General features: G+C 52.7%; 1 protein-coding gene across 2 annotated transcripts in view; it reads left to right on the top strand.

Annotated features, from left to right (window-relative positions):
- Positions 1-20,639, top strand: part of RASGRF1 (Ras protein specific guanine nucleotide releasing factor 1) — a 129,620-nt gene that overhangs the window by 77,999 nt on the left and 30,982 nt on the right. Inside the window, exons 14-20 of one of the 2 annotated variants that reach the window (XM_031668439.1) lie at positions 5,567-5,824; positions 7,793-8,166; positions 10,150-10,275; positions 11,917-12,087; positions 12,979-13,085; positions 13,596-13,708; positions 16,007-16,067. In XM_031668439.1, coding sequence (XP_031524299.1) covers positions 5,567-5,824; positions 7,793-8,166; positions 10,150-10,275; positions 11,917-12,087; positions 12,979-13,085; positions 13,596-13,708; positions 16,007-16,067 — 1,210 coding nt within the window. The remainder of the gene's footprint in view (positions 1-5,566; positions 5,825-7,792; positions 8,167-10,149; positions 10,276-11,916; positions 12,088-12,978; positions 13,086-13,595; positions 13,709-16,006; positions 16,068-20,639) is intronic. The other variant, XM_021940809.2, reaches the window with a different exon arrangement.

Here is a 20,639-nt window from a genome sequence, read left to right on the forward strand (position 1 = left end):
AAGACACCAGGGAAAGGAAATGGGATAGCTGCTGATGGAGTGAAGTTTGAACCAAGGAGCCCATGCGATGGAAAACACTTGGGCCAGTGGCACAGACTTGCCCTCTCCCCGGTGTAGGGGCAAGTGCCTGGCCACAGCTGCAGCCATCAGTTCACCTGGAGAACAGCTACACCTTTCTCTGCATTTCTTGGGCAGGGGACACAGAGGGTCAGAATAGCCATCACCAATAGGTAGCTGACTTAAGACCTAATAAATATTGAATGTCCCATATGCCTCATGAATATTAAGCATAGCATCAATATTTGGCACCTTGTGGCTATTTAGTGCCTTTGGTCCCTCTGTCCCTTCCTATGTTCAGCATGCAGGTGCTCTCCTTGGTATACTATGTCTAGTGTAAGTCTTCTGTACTTAGCTTCGTCTGTCTTCCTTATTTATTTCTCTTACTTTTATGGCCCAATTTGACTTTCTTAAATAATATAGCGATCCATACGACGTAGTGAAAGATGGGGCTGGAGCAGTGGGCAAGGGTCAGATCACAGTAATGTGACAGGCGAGGAGTGGGGCTTTGTTCTGTAGGTGATAGAGGCAAACCAGGGGAGTGGCAGGCTCCCCGCTGCTGGCCACTCTGATGGGGAGAGTAGGGAGTGGAGAGCCTAGCTGGAGAAAGGTGTAGGGATGATAGGCGGGGAGTTGGGGGTATTCCTCCCATATGTCTCCCAAAACATGCTGAGTTTCTAGCACAGTTCCCTGCTCTCAGACTGTGAGTCAAGAGCATCCTGATTTTGGGTTTGCAAGACAAAGGCATACACCGCACGTGTCCCAAGTACTCCCACTAGCCCCTAACATGATGCATCCAGGCCTTACCACAGCAGCTCTGTGGGTGGATGTAGTGGTCAGGGTCTCAGGTCAGCCACCAGCAACCCAAAACTGAAAAGTCTCCTTCCACCTGCCAGGCTCCTGGGGCTGAGGCCCTGCCCCAACATGTGACCTCAAGGGCAGGTAGACTCAAGGTGGGGGCACTGTCCCTGGGAAAAAAAAGAAAGAGAAAGTCCTTTTCCCTTCAGTCAAGGCCTGTCATTGATGCCTGGGAGACAGGAATACCACTTGGAGCATTCATCAAGAAGTGTTGGAAGATCAGAGAGAAGCAGATCTGAATTTCCAATGAGAAAATGTTCACATTCTAAGGCACTGAATACACTTTCTAGCAGGGATAGCAAGTATCTGGCACTCAAGCCAGTCATCTCCCATCCAAAGCCCCTGGCAGACATTGCTAATGGATCACAGCACTCTCTTGTGTTGAGTCTGAAAGCATAGCCCTGGGCCACTGCCACCAGTCTGCCTACTTTAATGCACCCTCCCATTTTACAGACAGGGAAGCTGAAGTCCAGGATAGTTCTACAGAATATTGGGGATATTGCCGGGTGTGGTGACTCTTGCCTGTAATCCTGGCACTTTGGGAGGCTGAGGCAGGCAGATCAATTGAGGTCAGGAGGTCGAGACCAGCCTGGCCAACACAGTGAAACCCCATCTCTACTAAAAATACAAAAAATTAGACAGTCATTGTGGTGCATGCCTGTAATCCCAGCTACTCAGGAGTCTGAGGCAGGAGAGTCGCTTGAGCCCCAGAGGTGGAGGTTGCAATGAGCCGAGATTACACCACTGCCCTCCAACCTGGGCGACAGAGTGAGTGAGACTCTGTCTCAAAAAAACAAAAAAGAGGCCGGGTGCGGTGGCTCACTCTGTAATCCCAGCACTTTGGGCGGCTAAGGTGCGCAGATCACAAGGTCAGGAGTTCCAGACCAGCCTGGGCAACACAGTGAAACCCTGTCTCCACTAAAATACAAAAAATTAGCTGGGTGTGGTGGTGGGCGCCTGTAATCCCAGCTACTCAGGAGGCTGAGGCAGGAGAATCACTTGAACCCAGGAGGCAGAGGTTGCAGTGAGCCAAGGTTGCACCACTGCACTCCGGCCTGGGCGACAGAGCAGGGATCCACCTCAATTTAAAAAAAAAAAAAAAGAGTATTGGAGTTACCAGAGGCACTGGAACCAACAGTGATTGTGAGGTTTAAAACAGAAAAGGGGCTGGGCATGGTGGCTCACGCCTGTAATCCCAGCACTTTGGGAGCCCGAGGCGGGTGGATCACGAGGTCAGAAGATGGAGACCATCCTGGCTAACACATGGTGAAACCCCATCTCTACTAAAAATACAAAAAAAAAAAAAAAAATTAGCCGGGCATGGTGGCGCGCGCCTGTAGTCCTAGCTACTCAGGAGGCTGAGGCAGGAGAATGGCGTGAACCCGGGAGGCAGCAGAGCTTGCAGTGAGCAGAGATGGCGCCACTGCACTCCAGCCTGAGTGACAGAGTGACAGAGAGAGACTCCGTCTTAAAAAAAAAAGGAGTAAAGAATGCGGGGGCTTTTCTTCACTTTCTCTTCCCCCTCCAGTAGCAGGAGCCCACAGAAAAGGTGCTAGAAGCAAACCCTTGCCAGAGGGGTCAGATGATCCCTATTTGGATGCCAGGCCTGGGCTGGATGCTTTGGGATCGTGATGTGGGAGTGGCTGTCCTCTCCCTCTGAAACATGCAGCCCAGTGGGAATGACTTGGCTTCATCTGAGAGACAGTTCCTGAACCCCTTCAGCCTCCAGGGCTGGACGTCGCCCTTACTCGATGTTGCTGTCCCAGGCACTTCCTCCAGCCCAGTATTTCTTTTATTAGTGCTTCTTCACAGTTTCTCGCCTTCCTTTTGAGACTTTTAGTGTTGACTAAAGGAAAAATGATCAAGCTTTTAAAGAACTCAGGTTTATTTTCTTTAGAAGCCTTCCTGAGGACTGTCGACGGAGGCCGGCAGCCTGGGAGCCGCCCTTCAGGGAGGTCCTATCAAATCCCAGCACAGTGTTTCAGCCAGCTTAAATGCAGGTGGGGGGTTCAGCACCTGCAGAATCACATCAGACTTGCTGAGAAGAGACATTGAAGCAGAATCACATAAAGGTTTGGGCATGAGAATACATCTGGTTAGAGATGACAGAGGCGTCCTCACTAACCCCATCAGACGTCATCTTATGTTTGGGAAAGGCAAGGACAAGGGTCATTTATCTTGTAGGGAGAATAGAGACTCAGGCAAGAGACCTGGGAGGCCATATGCTCTGGCCTGCTTTGTCCTCAAAGCATCTTTCCAGAGAGCTGCACATCATCACAGAGTCGGGGGCCTTGTGGAGTTATGCCGTCGAGCAGAAATGAGCAGGCGTGGCTTCTCTCGTTTGCTACTTTGTCTCACAGTAGTGAGAGGTCCTCTGTCCACTCTGTGTTGCTTCCATTTTCTCTCATTTCAACCTCTTTGTCCTTCTCTGATTTCTAGGGCACTTCCACAAATGTGTTTAATAGACCACTCTGATTTTCTGATTGTCCGATCTGCCATTTCCTGAATTCATCCCAGCCTTCAATTCAGCACTCTTGTTTTTCACATCCAGGAAATCCTTCTGACATCGGATTACTCCCTCTTCATGGTTGCTTCTCGAGGTCCCATAGATGCAGTGTATATTTTCCTGAATCTTGGTGGAAACCAAATCAGGAGTTTTCTAAAACGTTTTGTGTCTTGCAGCAAAGCTAACTTAGAAGGCAGCATTTCCTCGGTTTCTTTGGAATGGTCTCTTTTTGAACTGCAGTATCCTTTCAGGCCCTGTGCTTTTCCCATATTGTTCTCATCCTAAAAAGAAATCCCCCCACCCTGCTCATTGAAGGTGCTCAATAAAAGTTGTTTGTTTATTTCAAATCCCAAGAATGCTTCCAAAGAAAAGCATTTAAGAAAGACAGTGTGAAAGGGAGGCTATGTCCATTTGCTCGCTTCCTCTGAGCACTATCTACACTCCTAGGTAGAAGATACCCTCGAAAGAACAGGTGAGCCAGGTGCAGTGGCTCACGCCTGTAATCCCGGCACTTTAGGAGGCCGAGGCAGGTGGATCAAGAGGTCAAGAGTTTGAGACCAGCCTGGCCAAGATGGTGAAACCCCGTCTCTACGAAGAATACAAAAATTAGCCAGGCATGGTGGTGCGTGCCTGTAATCCCAGCTACTTGGGAGACTGAGGCAGGAGAATCACTTGAATCGTGGAGGCAGAGGCACTCCAGCCTGGGTGACAGGGCAAGGCTCCATTTCCAAAAAAAAAGAAAAGAAAAAACTAGATAGTCTGGGCACAGTGGCTCACACCTGACATCTCAACACTTTGGGAGGCCAAGATGGGAGGATCACTTGAGCCCAGGAATTCAAGACCAACCTGGGCAACATGGTGAAACCATGTCTCTACCAAAAAATACAAAAATTAGCCAGGCATAGTGGCATGCACCTGTAATCCCAGCTACTGGGAAGGGTAAGGCAGGAGGATCGCTTGAGCCCAGGAGGGCAAGGCTGCAGTGAGCCACGATTGCACCACCGCACTGCACTCCAGCCTGGGCAAATGAGACCTTGCCTCATTAAAAAAAAAAAAAAAACTAGATACAGCCATCAGTATGTAATAAGGACAAACAAAAAATAAAGAAGTAAATAAAAAGAAATGAGCACTATATTTGATTCTAAGATTCTTGGTAGTCAAAACAAAAAGTAAAACATGATGACAAAGACTCACAATGTCCAAAAAAATGAAAACCCACAGTTGCTGAAGAGTCCTGATAGCTCCCGTTGGATGACCAATAAAACACGAGTCCAGTGGTTTAACCACCAGAGGGCGCTGTGTGGTACAGCAACCTTCAGGGCCACTGGTTCCCACTATGCCCTGTAAAGGCTGCTGACCTCAACTTAAGTTCACAAGCAGCTGAAACAAGACCCCTGCAAGTTCACACCCATCTCAGACCCTTTGTCCTCACATCTTGGCAGCTGCTAGCAGATCCAGATCGAATAGACCACATTTTGTTTTTCCACATATCAGCTGATGGACACCTGGGTGGTTCCCACTTTGGGGCTATTATGAATAATGCTGCTAAGAACATTCATGCACACATTTTTTTTTGAGGCAGAGTCTTGCTGTGTCACCCAGGCTGGAGGGCAGTGTCACAGTCTCAGCTCACTGCAACCTCCATCTCCCGGGTTCAAGCGATTCTTGTGCCTCAGCCTCCTGAGTAACTGGTATTACAGGCATGCGCCACCACACCCAGCTAACTTTTGTATTTTTACCAGACAGGGTTTTGCCATGTTGACCAGGCTGGTCTCGAACTCCTGACCTCAAGTGATCCTCCCACCTCAACCTCCCAAAGTGCTGGGATTACAGGCGTGAGCCACTGCACCCCATCCATGTACACGTTTGTGTGAACAGAGTTCCTTGTATCTTGTGAACTCAACAACACGTTTTTAAGTTTGTAATATTTCTCCTGTACTTCTAGGGGTTTTATAATGGAGGGTTTTTAGGATATTGGGAAAACGAAGTTGTACCCTCCTTCAATGTCATCCTTCCCAAGCTTGTTCTCTTAATAAGACCATCCTGGGCTGTCAGTGTGTGGGGGAAGCAGTGATGAGTAGGCCTGGTGGGTACCATTCAGATGCCTTTAGACCCACGTCACCTGCATCCTTCCTCCCCTCTCAGGTCTGACGCCTCCTTATATTGTGATGATGTTGACATTCGCTTCAGCAAAACCATGAACTCCTGCAAAGTGCTTCAGATCCGCTACGCCAGCGTGGAGCGGCTGCTGGAGAGGCTGACAGACCTGCGCTTCCTGAGCATCGACTTCCTCAACACCTTCCTGCACTCCTACCGGGTCTTCACCACCGCCGTCGTGGTCCTGGACAAGCTCATTACCATCTACAAGAAGCCCATCAGTGCCATCCCTGCCAGGTGGCTGAGGTGCCCTATCCTCCTATGCCCACAGAGCTTCCAAGTCTTGGAGGAAAACTGAGCATGCACGGGGTCGGGGGGGTGACCCGGAAGGTCCCTGGGGGAGCAGCAGTAACACGTGCTGGGGAGCTGTGTGACGCTCATCACCACTGCCCCCTCTCCCCTGGAACCAAGCTTCCTTCTGCAGAGAGGTAGGGATAGCTCACCTGTCTGGTGCTACTGCTCGGTCTCAGCTTCTTCCATCTCCACCTGCAGGGATCCTGGGGTGTGGAGGGTGCTCTCACCTCCTAGCCCCACTCCTGGAAGCATAGGGTCCCACCCTCATCAAAGGACAGTGCTTCCTTTGGTGAAAAAAGAGAAAGGAAATGAGGGGAGGGAGGACAGAAGGAGAGAGGGAGAGGGAGAAAGAAAAATAAAGGGAGAGAGGGAGGAAGGAAGAAAGGAAGAGAGAAAGGAATCTTACCTCTGCTCTGCTTGGACCACCTCCTACTCTGAGAAACGATGGAGCCCTTTTTGGCCTAATTGGGGTGAGTCAACATAAGGAATGCAGGCCACCTTAGCCCTGGCTTCCCAAGAGACATGGAGCAATGAAGGACTTGGTCAAGGCTGCCGAGCAGTAGGTCAAGTTCAGGGATTGGTTCAGGCCCCTGATGGGCCTCACTGCTCCAGGAGGAGCCCGTCCAGGAATGGTAGGTGGTTATCTTTTCCGAGAGGCCACTTACCCAGATTCCAGTTGTGGACAGCCCATCCCAGCCCTCAGAGGCTCAGAGGCTCTCTGAGTGCCCCAGCCCAAAACACCCTAGGCAAGACATGAGGCCAGAGCCTCAGCTCTAGGGCTGCCTGGAGCAGAGCTCCTGAATCATACTGGCTCCCCAGGGCTCCCCAGGAACCTCACCATTCATCCCCCAACCCACACCTCTGCTGCCAGAGCAATGCAACGACCCAGAATACACCCATTCACCCTTCTGTTCCCTCCTCCTGCCCCCACCTCAGGACTCACTGGGGCAGGGCACATCTTGCCTCTCTGCCCTGAACTTCTGAAACCTCAATGATCCGCTTCCCAGGGCTCTGAGAAAGCAGAAGAAAACATCCTATGCAGGATGGATTTACCCCCTAAAAGTCACTGAGATCATTCCCAGGGGCCCAGCAGCAGTGCCCTGCAGAACAGAGAGGCTGGTTCAGAGACTGCTCTCAGCCCTGTGGCCTTGGCTGAGTCCCTTAACCTCTCTGAGCCTCAGTTTCCTGCCTATGACATTCCTACAGTTATCCTGTAGACTAAAAGTGCCTACGTTCTGAGGCAACAGTGAGGGTTAAGAGAGAAATCCTGTCTTGTGCGCAACGTGGAGCAGACAGCCTTGATGAAACAAGCTATGGTTGTTCTGGATGTGTAACCTGTTTCCAGCCTGGCCTGAGGTGGGACCCTGTCATGAAGATAGCAGGGGACACTTTCAGCTTCCCATCCCCCTAAGTTTGCATATAGGGCCACTCAAGCCTCATGGCAGCTGGAAAGGACCCTGAGTTTAGAGTAGGAGGCATCAGATGAGTCATTTCCTGTCTCTGAGCCTCAGCTTCCTCATTCCACAAACCACGCCTGAGGACCTCTCTAAAGATGAAGCCAGAGCGTGTAGGCGGGAGCAGGCCCTGTGTGGGACGGAGGGGGGTTTGACACAGCCTGCAGGTCAGGGGACCCTTAGCACTTCAGGTCAGATGCTGCAGCTGCTGCCCTGAGGGGGTGGGGGGCGGAGCATAGAAGCCCCATATCCTCTGACCAAACCATCCAAAGCAGGACCCTTGGCCCCAGGCCATTTAATCACATTGTCCCTGCTCAGAAGATCAGCTCAGGCTTGGGTTTCAGGGATTATGAGAATGATGGAGCCATTGCTGCCACTCTGAACCCCGCTGGAGATGGCCCCCAGGCCTAGGAGGGCAGGCAGGCCTACACTGTCATTTTCACCCCCACCCCCGCCCTCCCAACAGGTCGCTGGAGCTTCTGTTTGCCAGTGGCCAGAACAACAAGCTTCTGTACGGTGACCCCCCCAAGTCCCCGCGCGCCACCCGCAAGTTCTCCTCGCCACCACCTCTGTCCATCACCAAGACATCTTCGCCAAGCCGCCGGCGGAAGCTCTCCCTGAACATCCCCATTATCACCGGCGGCAAGGCCCTGGACCTGGCTGCCCTCAGCTGCAACTCCAATGGCTACACCAGCATGTACTCGGCCATGTCGCCCTTCAGCAAGGCCACACTGGACACCAGCAAGCTCTATGTGTCCAGCAGCTTCACCAACAAGATTCCAGATGAGGGCGATACGACCCCGGAGAAGCCCGAAGACCCTTCGGTGCTCAGCAAGCAGAGTGAGTGGCCATGCCGTCGGAGCTGCCCCCCAGCCTCCCAGCCCCACTGAGGCTCAGCCTGGCCCAGCAAGGCCTCGGGGCTGCTCTTCCTGCTCCCATGGGGAAGGAAGGCAGAGGCTGGGGGTCCCACCAGGCAGACTGTGGAGGCAGCACAGAGTCTGGGCGGTGCAGAGAGGTAGCCGTATGTGGGAGCCTAGGCTGCGGGGGGAGGCAGGCAGAAATTCCCAGGGCATCACCACACTTTAGATGAGTGTCAGTTCCCATCATGAGCAATTTAGGCATCCCTCTGCCCTGACCACAGCATCCTGCGGCATCCCTGTGTTTGTCCATGTCTGCAGAGGACGGGGCCTGGGCCAGGACCATTCAGGGCCCGGGAGAGAAGAGGTTGTCAGCAGCTCCTGCCCCCTGGGATTCAGTCTGGCTGAGGACTCAGACCAGACACTGAAGTGTGGACACCTGATATGAATGGCGTGTGTTAGGGGGATGCTCGAGGGACACAGAGGTTGGGGTGGGAACACCATTGGGGGTGTCATAGAAGGCTTCCTGGAAGAACTGTTCAATCTTGATTTTTACCAAGAGGAAAGAACATTCTAGACCGTGGGAACAGGATGGGAATGACTGAGGAGCAAGAAAAGAAAGGCCTTGTGTGTTTCGGGGACAGCTGAACGCCAGGCAGACCTGAAATGCTGGGTATGAGACAGAGGCTGGAGATAATTCCAGGACAGGCTGGAGCCTCCCTACTCTCACGGTTTTTCCTGACCATTCTAAAAGTGTCAGGCCTGATTCTGTTTTAGATCTGATCAGGCCACATCTTGGGTGCCACCAGCGTTGTCTTGGTTAGCACATGAGAGCATGTGCACACACCCACGTGCAAACCAGGGCTGGTCAGATGCCCCAGGCTTTGAGGAGAAGGCCTTTGAAGAGGGAAGGATTTCTCTCCTCTCAGCTGTCAAGAGGGAAGGCAGAGGGCACCCCTAGCAGAGGGCACAGCTGGGGTGAGATAAATCCTCCACCATGCTCCTTACCAAGTAACATTCACTGTGGCACATGTAGTTAATGGGTGATGCGTGCAACTGAAAGTCAGTAACCAAGGAAATGGCCTACCAGAAATTTTATAATTTCACATTCTGAAATGTAACGCAAGACAGTCCTGAGAAATTATCTTGTACCAGGCTTCTTGATTGGTGATCCAGGAGCCCATGAACCTAATTGTGTGCCAAACTGTGTGTGTGTGTGTGTGTGTGTGTATATGTGTATTTGTGTATGTATAAATATGTGTGTGCATGTGTGTGTGCATGTGGACATTATTGTCTAAAGAGAAGACCTGTGGCTTTTTTGGGGTTCTCAAGGTCAGATGCAACTACATCCACTCTCTATGTGGGAAAACTGAGGCCCAGAGCAGTTAAGAGTTTCTGACCAAGACGTCACTGTGCCAGACCTACGCTTTTAATATAATTCATCAGCTTCCCCAGGGTGTGTGGACCATGAGTGTCCCAAGATTAGGAAGCCTCTATAATTAATTGTCCGAGACAGGACATTTTTTAAGAGTGACCAGGGGCATGGGGCAATAGGTAAAAAGCAGAGGAAAACTGCAGCAGTTGGTGACCTTAACTAAGAAGCTTCGCCAAAAAAAAAAAAGAGGCCATCACCTGGAACTTGTTAGAAATGCAGACCCTCAGGCCCCACCTGAGACCCCTGATCTTGTCAGAATTTGCATTCTGACAAGATCCCCTGGTGTGTCTGGTAAGGTTGGAGAAGCCCTGGTAGAGCAAAAGCCATCTTGGAGATTGACAGTGCTCATTAGCAAGAGAAAGGTTCTGATAAGTCCTGTGGGAAACAAAGCTGTGAAACTTTCTTCAGCAGCTGTATCGCAAGCTTACTCTGTTTTGCCTCAGTAAATTATAGACATAATTTTAAAAACAGATATTTAAATTTTAAAATTAAAATTGAGAAAAGTAAAATTATTTATTTCTTTTCTCCCAGGCTCAGAAGTCTCCGTGAGAGAGGAGTCAGATACTGATCAAAACCAGAGTGATGATGGTGATACTGAAACATCACCAACTAAATCTCCAACAACACCCAAATCAGTCAAAAGCAAAAATTCTTCAGGTACAATGCACCGATTCAAAACCACAAATAGATTTCCAGTTTGGGAGAGGGCAGCAGGTCAAGTCGAGTCCAGGCAAGTGGGTGTCATCCCTTATGCTTTATGAGTGGCTCCTAAGAGCAGTAACTTTTCTGATGTCTCATGACCCACCCGCCCCGCCCTGGGGGAAGGGGCTGTGGGCACTGGAACATTGGCTGGGTAGATCCTGCTCTTCAACTCAACCAAGTCACTCTCCCAACTTCAAACAAGACTGCCTTGAGCCCACCCAGCACAGGTGGGCAGGGAAGCTCAGCATCTAGGGCTCATGCATGGAAGATCCTGATTCAGAAGGTGCTTCCTGAACTGCGTGTCAGGCTCTGCGCAGGCCCCTTTCATCATCTTGACAACCTTGCAGAAAGGCCAGGTTTTTCAAATAAGGGGAAAGACTCCAAGAGGCGGTGACATTGCTCACCCGCAGTCTCAGACTCCTGATCCTGAAGGGTCCTTGAGAAGCAGTCTTGGTCTCTGGTTTTCATAAAGCCCTTTCCCCTATACAAGGGGGCTGTGAGATACCCAATGGTGAGAGAGAGCTCCCAGGGGACCCACCTCCCAGGCAGCCCCTCCTCACACAGCTTTCTCCAATGCCCCTGCTCTCACATGCAAAGGGCAGCCTGCAGCCTGAACTCCCCACTATCCAGGCCTTCAAAAGAAACCCAATAGGTAACAGGGTCATCGAACTTGAGAGAGAAACTGCCCAAACGCACTGCAGCCCTGCCACAGCTACTCAGACACACAGAACAGAGCTTAGGAGAGCCAAATTTCAGAAATAAGCTGTGAGTCCTTAAAATAAATCATCTGTGCCTCACAGCATAAATACTGCTATTTTGTCTTAGTCTGGATTGCTTTCCAGAGACAAGATGAAACCAAAGGTTTCAGGAGTAGGCTTCTCCTGTCATTACTACTAAAAATTATTATTGTTATTACTAATAGCAATGATATTCCATAGCATTTATATAGCTTTTCACCTAATACAAAGTACTTTCATCTATGTTATCGCCTTTAATCTTTATATCCACCTTTTGAAGCTTTATCCCTGTTATTCAAAGGAGATTGCTGAAACCCAGAGAGGTTACATAACTTACCCAAGGTCACACAGCTAGTAGGGAATAAGGGAGAATTTCAACTTAGGTGACTGGACTCCAGGAGCCATCCTCTCTCCATCCCACTGTGCCCACGAGCCCATCAGTATGAATTGTTATGGATGTCAGACATTGAACAGGTTATGTGTTAATCCCAAGTAGACTGAGAGAGTAAGAAAACTCATGACGCTGCCCTCAGGCAGGCCCGTGCCCAGCTGGACCTGAGAAGTGAAGGGGTTGAGAGCTGCAGAAAGATGGAAGGGGTGACTGGAGACCTTCTTCCGAAGCAGGAGGGTGCTCCCCATCCTGGGGCAGCCCTAAGGGTGTTGTGGTGTGACTCTCCCCAGAGATTCTAACACAGAGAGACCCACACACATAAACCAGCACCACCCGACATGCCCTTGTACCCTGAAGACACAGCCTGCTGGCTCTTGACGCTGGTCTAGCCTCGGGACCCCTGGTTTTCTAACAGCCTGAGGAGTTGGGACTGGGGACAGCTGAGGGTTGGTTCCCTCCTCTCTGCAGAGTTCCCGCTCTTTTCCTATAACAACGGAGTCGTCATGACCTCCTGTCGCGAACTGGACAATAACCGCAGTGCCTTGTCGGCTGCCTCCGCCTTTGCCATAGCAACCGCGGGGGCCAACGAGGGCACCCCAAACAAGGAGAAGTACCGGAGGATGTCCTTAGCCAGTGCAGGTATGTGGGGTGGTCTCCGCTCACAGGGTCCTCCCCACGGTCAACCCCAGTGGCAGGTGATAACTGGCATGGTCCTGGGGACTTGTTCTACTGTGGGTGTTTAAGGTGTGCTGCTGAAGGCACAAGTGGGTCCTGTTAAATTGCTTCAATTGATTTCACTCACTCACTGGACACGAAGCTTCCTGAATCATTATTTTGACTTGGGCACCGCCTTCCACTTATGGAGGTGTGGGGTCACAATCCCCACCTCTCTGCACTGGTTGGGGCTCTGCACACACCCAGGGCCTGAACCCCACACCTAGAGCCAGGGCCACTGCACATCTAGGGCACAGGCTGCCCTGCACCCTCCTCTTCCAGCGCCCAACTGAATGCCATCCATCCCACCCCCGAACTTCCACCCTGCAGGCATTTGCTAGTGCTGACCCTCCTGCCTGGAGGCCCCTTCCTTCCCACCTGTCGCCCTTTGCTACTTGGCCAACTTCTACTCAACATAAAGCCCATTGCCCATGGGAACCTCTGTTCCCCCATGCTCCCACCTCCCACTTCTGCAGCCTTGGTCCTGCAGCAGAGACTGGAATAGGGGCCCCCGTGAGCTCTGGTCCCTGGGGAGGGCCTGCATGGCTCTGTCTTGGGAGGCTGCCTGAACCTTCCAGCAGCTCTTGAAAGATGGAGAGGTCTAGAAGAGGCTGGGCATGCATGGACCACGTCCACTGAGAAGCCATGACATCTGTGCTATTGGTCAGACACTAGTTGTTAAATATGTTATTATCCCTCTGCCCATGAGCCTCTCAGCCCAGCTCAGCCAGATCCCAGAGGCAAATCCAGGCTAGTGTCAAGCTCTGTTTCTTGTCCTCACCTGTCCTCTCTCCCCTCTGCCACGCATGCTGCCAGGGTTTCCCCCAGACCAGAGGAATGGAGACAAGGAGTTTGTGATCCGCAGAGCAGCCACCAATCGTGTCTTGAACGTGCTCCGCCACTGGGTGTCCAAGCACTCTCAGGTGGGTGGGAGCCCTCCCTGGGCAGGCTGCTGGGGACCACCAGGCAATGGCCCCAGGAACCAGCTGCCTTCCAAAAGCAACTGCGGGCAGAATGAGCTGATGGCTGGCAGTGGGGCAGCAGGAGGGAGGGAGATCAAGTGTGCCACCCTGATGTTCCCAGAGGACTGCTCAGATTCCCTAGGAGGGAACCAAGGACAAGGAAGGGACAATGGGCCTCTGTCTATCCACCCTGCCTGTAGCAGGGGTACAGGTAGGTTTGTGCCTCCCTGGCCCACGGGTGCAGCCAGCTGAAGGATGGGCTTTGGTCTGGCCCCAGTGCTTTTATCTAAGATTCTCTAGGCCTGGAGAGCCTCTCATGCCCTGCCAGGAAGCCAGCAGAAAGGAAATGAGGCAGGTCAGCCTGCCCTGGGCAGAATAGAAACTGGAGCTCCCTCCTCTGGCCTGGGCCCAAACCACTTCAGGGCAGCTCAAAAACAGTAACCAGAGCCACCCATCACGCCTTCCCGGCAGGACTTTGAAACCAATGATGAGCTCAAATGCAAGGTGATCGGCTTCCTGGAAGAAGTCATGCACGACCCGGAGCTCCTGACCCAGGAGCGGAAGGCTGCAGCCAACATCATCAGGTAAAGGCAGTACCTGGTTCCTGGCTCAGGACTGCCTGCTGGGACAGGAGCCCTGCCTTCTGCCTCTATGTGGGCTGGTCAGAGGCCAGGGAGGTGAAGAGCGCCCTTGTCAAGGATAGCCCCAAGTAGGAGTGCTGGGGTAGAGGTGAGCTCTTGGGGACAGGCTCGAGCCTGGGTAGTCCATTTGTCCTTCCTTCCTCTCTCCCCACCCTGTGCCAGACCTTGATGTCTTCGAAGCAAGAACCCAGCACACTTCTGCATGTGTGTCCACAGCTGCTACCCCCTGTCTAGCCTGTGCCATCCAATATGGTAGGCGCTAGCTACACAAGGCTATTTAACTCTTTTTTTTTTTTTTTTTTTTTTTTTTCCAGGCTGGAATGCAGTGGCGCGATCTTGGCTCACTGCAACCTCCACCTCCCAGGTTCAAGCAATTCTCCTGCCTCAGCCTCCCCAGTAGCTGGGATTATAGGCACCTGTCATCACGCCCAGCTAATTTTATTATTATTATTTTTAGTAGAGACGGGGTTTTACCATGTTGGCCAGGCTGGTCTCGATCTCCCGACCTCAGGCAATCCGTCCGCCTCGGCCTCCCAAAGTGCTGGGATTACAGGCATGAGCCACCGTGCCCAGCTTTGGCTATTTAAATCTTAATGAAAGTTAAATAAAATTTAAAGTTCAGCTCCTCAGTGACATGAGCCCAGCAGCCTCAGTTTCACCCCTGACATGTGGCTAGCAGCCCCTACATTGGACAGTACAGGGTGTAGATCGCTGCCATCACTGCAGAGATTTATTAAACAGTGCTGGCAAGGCCTGATTTGTAGGTGCTCAGGGAGTGCCTGTTGAATTGAATTCAGTTAAGTTGTTTATCCTCAGACCCGTGCTTGTCCTTTCCTGGCGGAGGTCAGGGTCAGGCAGCCCCATGTCTGAGCTGGCTCAGCCAGTGACTTATGTGAACTGGGCAAGGCCCCTCTCTGAGCCTCATCCATAAAATGGGTGAATAACACCCACTTCAAGGCTGGGGTGAGATCACAGGTGTCACTTCTACAAGCTGTTCAGTGGGTGGCGGGCACCTACCGACTCAGCCTGTCTGCTCCCGGCCCAGCCCAGGTGTGAGGGCTTGGGCCCTGGCCTTTCCTCCTCACCTCTTGCCTGGCCCCAGCTTCCCCAGACTTTCCACCAAGTCCTGCCTGTGACCAGAGTGCCCAGTCTTCCTCCCCAGCCAGGCCGTTGAGGCCCCATGCTGGGGCCCATTCTTCCCTCAGGCTCACAGTCCTAAAGTCTCTTTCAGACCTCCCCATCTTCAGTACAGAGGCCAGAGTGTGTGCACACATACACACACACACACACACACACACACACACGCGCGCGTGCATGCACACAACCACCGCTCACATCCTCCCAGGAGGCCTTAGGAGTGTGTGGAGCCCCCCACCGAGCATATTGATCAAAGCCACCCTCGGAGGGGAGCCTGTTCCCTGGGTGCGATGAAAGAGCAAGCTCTGGAGTTGGCTGCCCTGGTTGGGAGCATGGGCCCACCGTGCTCCAGCTGCGGGACCCCAGGTGAGGCAGTTCCCTGAGGGGCCATTTCCTCAGCTGTAAGATATACACGACAATGCCTTCTGCCAGGCTGATCCAGAGAGCTACTCCCTGCAGCTCCGGCAGGCCTGCAGACCTGACTGTCCCCATGCAGCCCAGACCTGGTTCTCCAGTGTCCGCAGCCTCCGTTGGCACTCACCAGCTGTGACTCTGAGCCCATCACCGGGAGCGTGAGGCACTTTGGCCTGACTTTGAGGCTGCACCCTCATTCCCCACCATGGGTATCACTCTCCTCTGCAATCCCAACTCCATCCTTGCAGTCCTTCCTCTGGGCCTGTGGCTGCCGTACTGCCTCCCTGCTCCCTATGCTTCCTTCCTCTCATGCATCCCGTCATCCATGTGCTCGCAGGAGCGCCTGCTGAATGTCCAGTCCTATGCTGGCACCAGAGCTATGGGGCTGAATCAGACACAGTCCCTCCCTCAAGGGCTCCCTACCTGAGGTGGCAGAAAGGTCATTCCCACCCAATCAGATGCAGGAAGCCCAGGGACTGAGAGGGCCCCAGAAGGGGACCTCCCACAGCCAGGAGGGTCAGAACCATCAGGAAGAAGAGAGTGAAGGACGAAGAGGAAAGGGTGCTCCTGGCAATGGGGATGGCGAGGACAGAGGGGCGTAAGAGCAGAGGCCATGTGGGGCTGCCCGAGCTGGGGAGGGGCTGCAGAGGAGTGAAGTGGGGCTCACTATGCCTTCTCGTTCCTGCCTAGGACTCTGACCCAGGAGGACCCAGGTGACAACCAGATCACGCTGGAGGAGATCACGCAGATGGTGAGCCGGGCCCACCCTCTTGCTTTCCAAGGCTTTCCTCCCCGTCCTCCTACCCAGGACCCCTGACCCAGTATAGGCATCACCCGTATTCATTTTCTGTGGCTGTTGTGAAAAAATACCACAAACTGGGTGGCTTAAAAAAACAGGAATGGGCTGAGCACGGTGGCTCACACCTGTAATCCTGGCACTTTGGGAGGCCAAGGTGGGCAGATCACCTGAGGTCAGGAGGTGGAGACCAGCCTGGCCAACATGGTGAAACCCCATTAATACTAAAAATACAAAAATTAGCCAGGTGTGGTGGCAGGTGCCTGTAACCCCAGCTACTCAGGAGACTGAGGCGGGAGAATCGCTTAAACCCAGGAGGCGGAGGTTGCAGTGAGCCGAGATCACCCACTGCACACTCCAGCCTAGGGAACAGAGGGAGACTCTGTCTCATTTAAAAAAAAAAAAAAAAAATTATTCTCTCGTAGTTCTGGAGTCTGAAATTAAGATGTGAGAGGGAGGCCAGGCGCGGTGGCTCATACCTGTAATCCTAGCACTTTGGGAGGCCGAGGTGGGCAGATCACTTAAGGTCAGGAGTTCAAGATCAGCCTGGGCAACATGGTGAAACCCCATCTCTACCAAAAATACAAAAAATTACCCAGGCATGGTGGCGCATACCTGTGATCCCAGCTACTTGGGAGGTTGAAGTGGGAAGACTGCTTGAGCGTAGAAGGCAGAGGTTGCAGTGAACTGAGATCGAGCCACTGCACTCCAGCCTGGGTGACAGAGTGAGACCCCCATCTAAAAAAAAAAAAAAAAAAAAAAGGTGTTGGAAGGGTCATGCTCCCTCTGAAGGCTCAAGGGGAGGCCCTAGTGGCAGTGTAAGAGCTGGTCTTCACCCCAGGTCTGGCTGACTCCAGAGTGACAACTCTCCCTCATTCCATCTACCACACTGCCTCATCCTCAGAAGTCGGGCTGCAGCTCACCACCTGCCCAGAAATGATGGGACCCCAGAGAGAGAGCTGTGCTTACCACAAACAAAGCCAAGCTCATCGTGGCATTCCACAAGGAGTAAGGGAATGATGGTCTTGTGCACTTCCAGTGTCCTGCTACAGCCCACTTTTTTCCAAGTCAGTGCTATGCACCCCAGAATACCATCACAAGCCACCCCAGAGCCCTTGGCCCCTGCATCACAGCAGCCAGGGATGCTCAAGACAGACTCACTCTGACCACACCACCCCCACCAGAGGCAGAGATTGCGCCATGCTGGCTCAGCCCCTTGCTGGCTGAGTGACCTTCAGTCTGTTGGAAGTAGCCAGCGTGAGGACCTGGGACTCTAGGCTCTGGGCCCCTGCTGCCCCCACTCCTCCCATGTTGCCCTCCTGGTTCCTGGAAGTGGTGAGGGCACCTATGAAGCTGTAAGCACTCTGCCCACACTCTGCCCCCAGAGCAGCGCTGCAGGGCTGGGCCCCCAGGAACCCACACGTGCTCCTTAGGCAGGGAGGTTGACGGTGCCCAGACCCTACTTCCTCCAGACTGACCCTTTGGGGCCAGAATGCTGGGTAAACCCCAGGACAGAAGTGCTCCTCTTAGCAGCTGAAGGGAAGCTGACTGCACTCTGCTCCTGTTTCCCAGAAGAGGCCCACCTGGAATGTTTACCCCTCAAGAGCATGAGGGCCCCTTGTTCCTTCGTGAACAGCCTGAGGTTCTTCCAGAACAAACAGCCGCTGAGCTGCCCGCTCTTGTCCCCAGAGCGCGTGTGGGGCAGATCTGGGTTGAGAGGACCCCGCGGCCTCACTAGAGACAGCGAGGATTTTCAAAAGCCTATAAAAGGTGGAGGAAGTTGTCAGTTTTGACCTCTGCTTCCAGGGTCACCCTCTTTCCCAGGCCACCCCAGGGAAAGGAGCCAACTACCCCACCTTGGCCAGAACGCGTCTTCTGGCCACTGGTTCTGGTGCAGGCCTCTGGGCCCCACAGTGCCTGGGCCTCTGGGCCATAAGCCACCCAGCTCCTTGAGCTTACCCTTGGCCCTGTCAGTTCAGCCCAACCCCAGGGCACCAGATGGGAAGGTACCCTCAGATGGGAAAGTGGCTGGGCTGCCCACCTGTATTCACTCAGCTGCTTCAGAAGCTGAGGGTCCCTTCCCTGTAAGCACACAGGGGATCCCCTGCCTGGGTCCTCTCACTACAACCAGGCATCCCAGTGGCCCTGCCACTCTCCTCTCCACATCCCCAAAGGCTTCATGTCCTCCAACATCCATACTCCTGCACCTTGGTTTCTGTACACACCCCTCCCTGCCCAGGGCAGCTCTGCCAGGAAAAACTCACCGACAGCCACCACACACACACACACCACACACAAGCACACACCACACACACCAAACACACACCACACACACCCAGCAAACACACATACCACACACACCACACATACACTACACACACCACACCACCACACACACACACTACACACACCACACACACCCAGCAAACACACATACCACACACACCACACACATACACTACACACACCAAACACACACCACACACACACTACACACACCACACACACCCAGCAAAACACACCAATAATTGACACCACACATACACTACCACACACCAAACACACACCACACACACACCACACACACCACACACACCCAGCAAACACACATACCACACACACCACACATACACTACACACACCAAACACACACACACACTCACACACACCACACACACCAGCAAACACACATACCACTACTACACACCACACATTCACTACTCACACACACCAAACACACACCACACACACTACACACACCACACACACCCAGCAAACACACATACCACACCACACACAACCAGCAAACACACATACCACACCACACACAACCAGCAAACACACATACCACACCACACACACAACACACTACACACACAACACACATCACACCACACACACACACATACTACACACACTTCACGAACACAGTGCTCACACACCACATACATACACACATACCACACACACCACACATACACCACACCACATACACACCACAGATACCACACCACATACCACACATACACACACACACATCACCCACACAGGTGCACACCACACACAACCACATACACACACATACCACAGATACCACACACACCACAGATACCATGCACACACACACCACATATACCACATACATCACTCACAGGCACACACCACACACACACACACCACACCACACGCCACACCACACACTCCACGCACACAACACTCACATACCACATACACACATACCACACCACACATATGCATACACATACACACACACACACCACATGCACATCGCATTATACCACACACACCACTTACACACACATCAACACAGGCGCACAACACACACACACATACAATAAACACAGATACCACACACCCACACCACACACACACCACATATACACACCACAGATACCACACCACACACACATCACACACACACATACCACATACACACCACACCACACACCACATACACACATCACCCACAGGCACACCACACACACACACACATACACATACACATACACATACCCACACCACAAACACCCCATACACACCACACACACACACATACACATACACATACACATACACATACCCACACCACAAACACCCCATACACACCACACACACAGCACCCACACGGCACACACAGAGGCTATTTTCCTCCACGGTCCTCGCTCCGTTCACATGACTTGGAACCACTTAGGCTGGAGCTCCCTGAGGTCAGGGCCCGTGTTTCCTGCCTTTCTGTCTCGGCATGTGGCAGACCTCAGTGCTCATCTGAGGAGGAAATGGGAGGAAGGGAGACACTTAGTTTAGGAGGGATGGCCCCACTTCCTTTGGGACCCAGCAGATGGGCTGCTTGTGGGTGCTCAGCCCAGCCCACTAGGATTTCTGAACAGAGTGAAGTGAGCATGAGAAAGCGAAGGCATGAGGCACACGAGACAGTCATCTGTTGGAGCACCTGCTGCCCGAGGAGTTGACCCCTCTCCTCTCCTCCTGTGTGGCCCAGTTGGTCCTGAGGTGGTGATGGGGGAGGATTCTTGTTCCTAACAGGCTCCTCCCAAGACCAACATAGTTGTCCCTTTACCCATCGCCTTCCAGCACCCCTCACTCAGATCCAGCAGACCTTCCACGAGGCCTTTGTGCCCAATACACTGGCCTCCCCATGTCCACCTCTCATCCATCTCCTGCCGTGGGCACCACTGTCCCCTGGCTAATGTCTCCCTGAAGATCTCTGATCATAGGGCCCAAGTAGTGGACACCCTTAATGACAGTATCCAAGGGCGGCCCCTGGGGACCAGAGACATTGACTAAGGCCCAGGACTAAGGTGGGTCAGCTGTCTTCTAAGCACAGGACCATCCCAGGAGCTAATCACGCCTGGGAGTCCACACCTGCTAGTTTCAAAAGGAAATTGTATAGAGCCAGTTGTTGGCTCAGGCGGACCCTAAAGGGAGTGGCCAGGCACAGCCTGGAGTCAGATGACCTGGGCTCCAGTCCTAGTCAGCCCACTTCCAGCT

Source organism: Papio anubis, chromosome 7 (assembly GCF_008728515.1).
Source record: "Papio anubis isolate 15944 chromosome 7, Panubis1.0, whole genome shotgun sequence".
Taxonomy (NCBI): domain Eukaryota; kingdom Metazoa; phylum Chordata; class Mammalia; order Primates; family Cercopithecidae; genus Papio; species Papio anubis.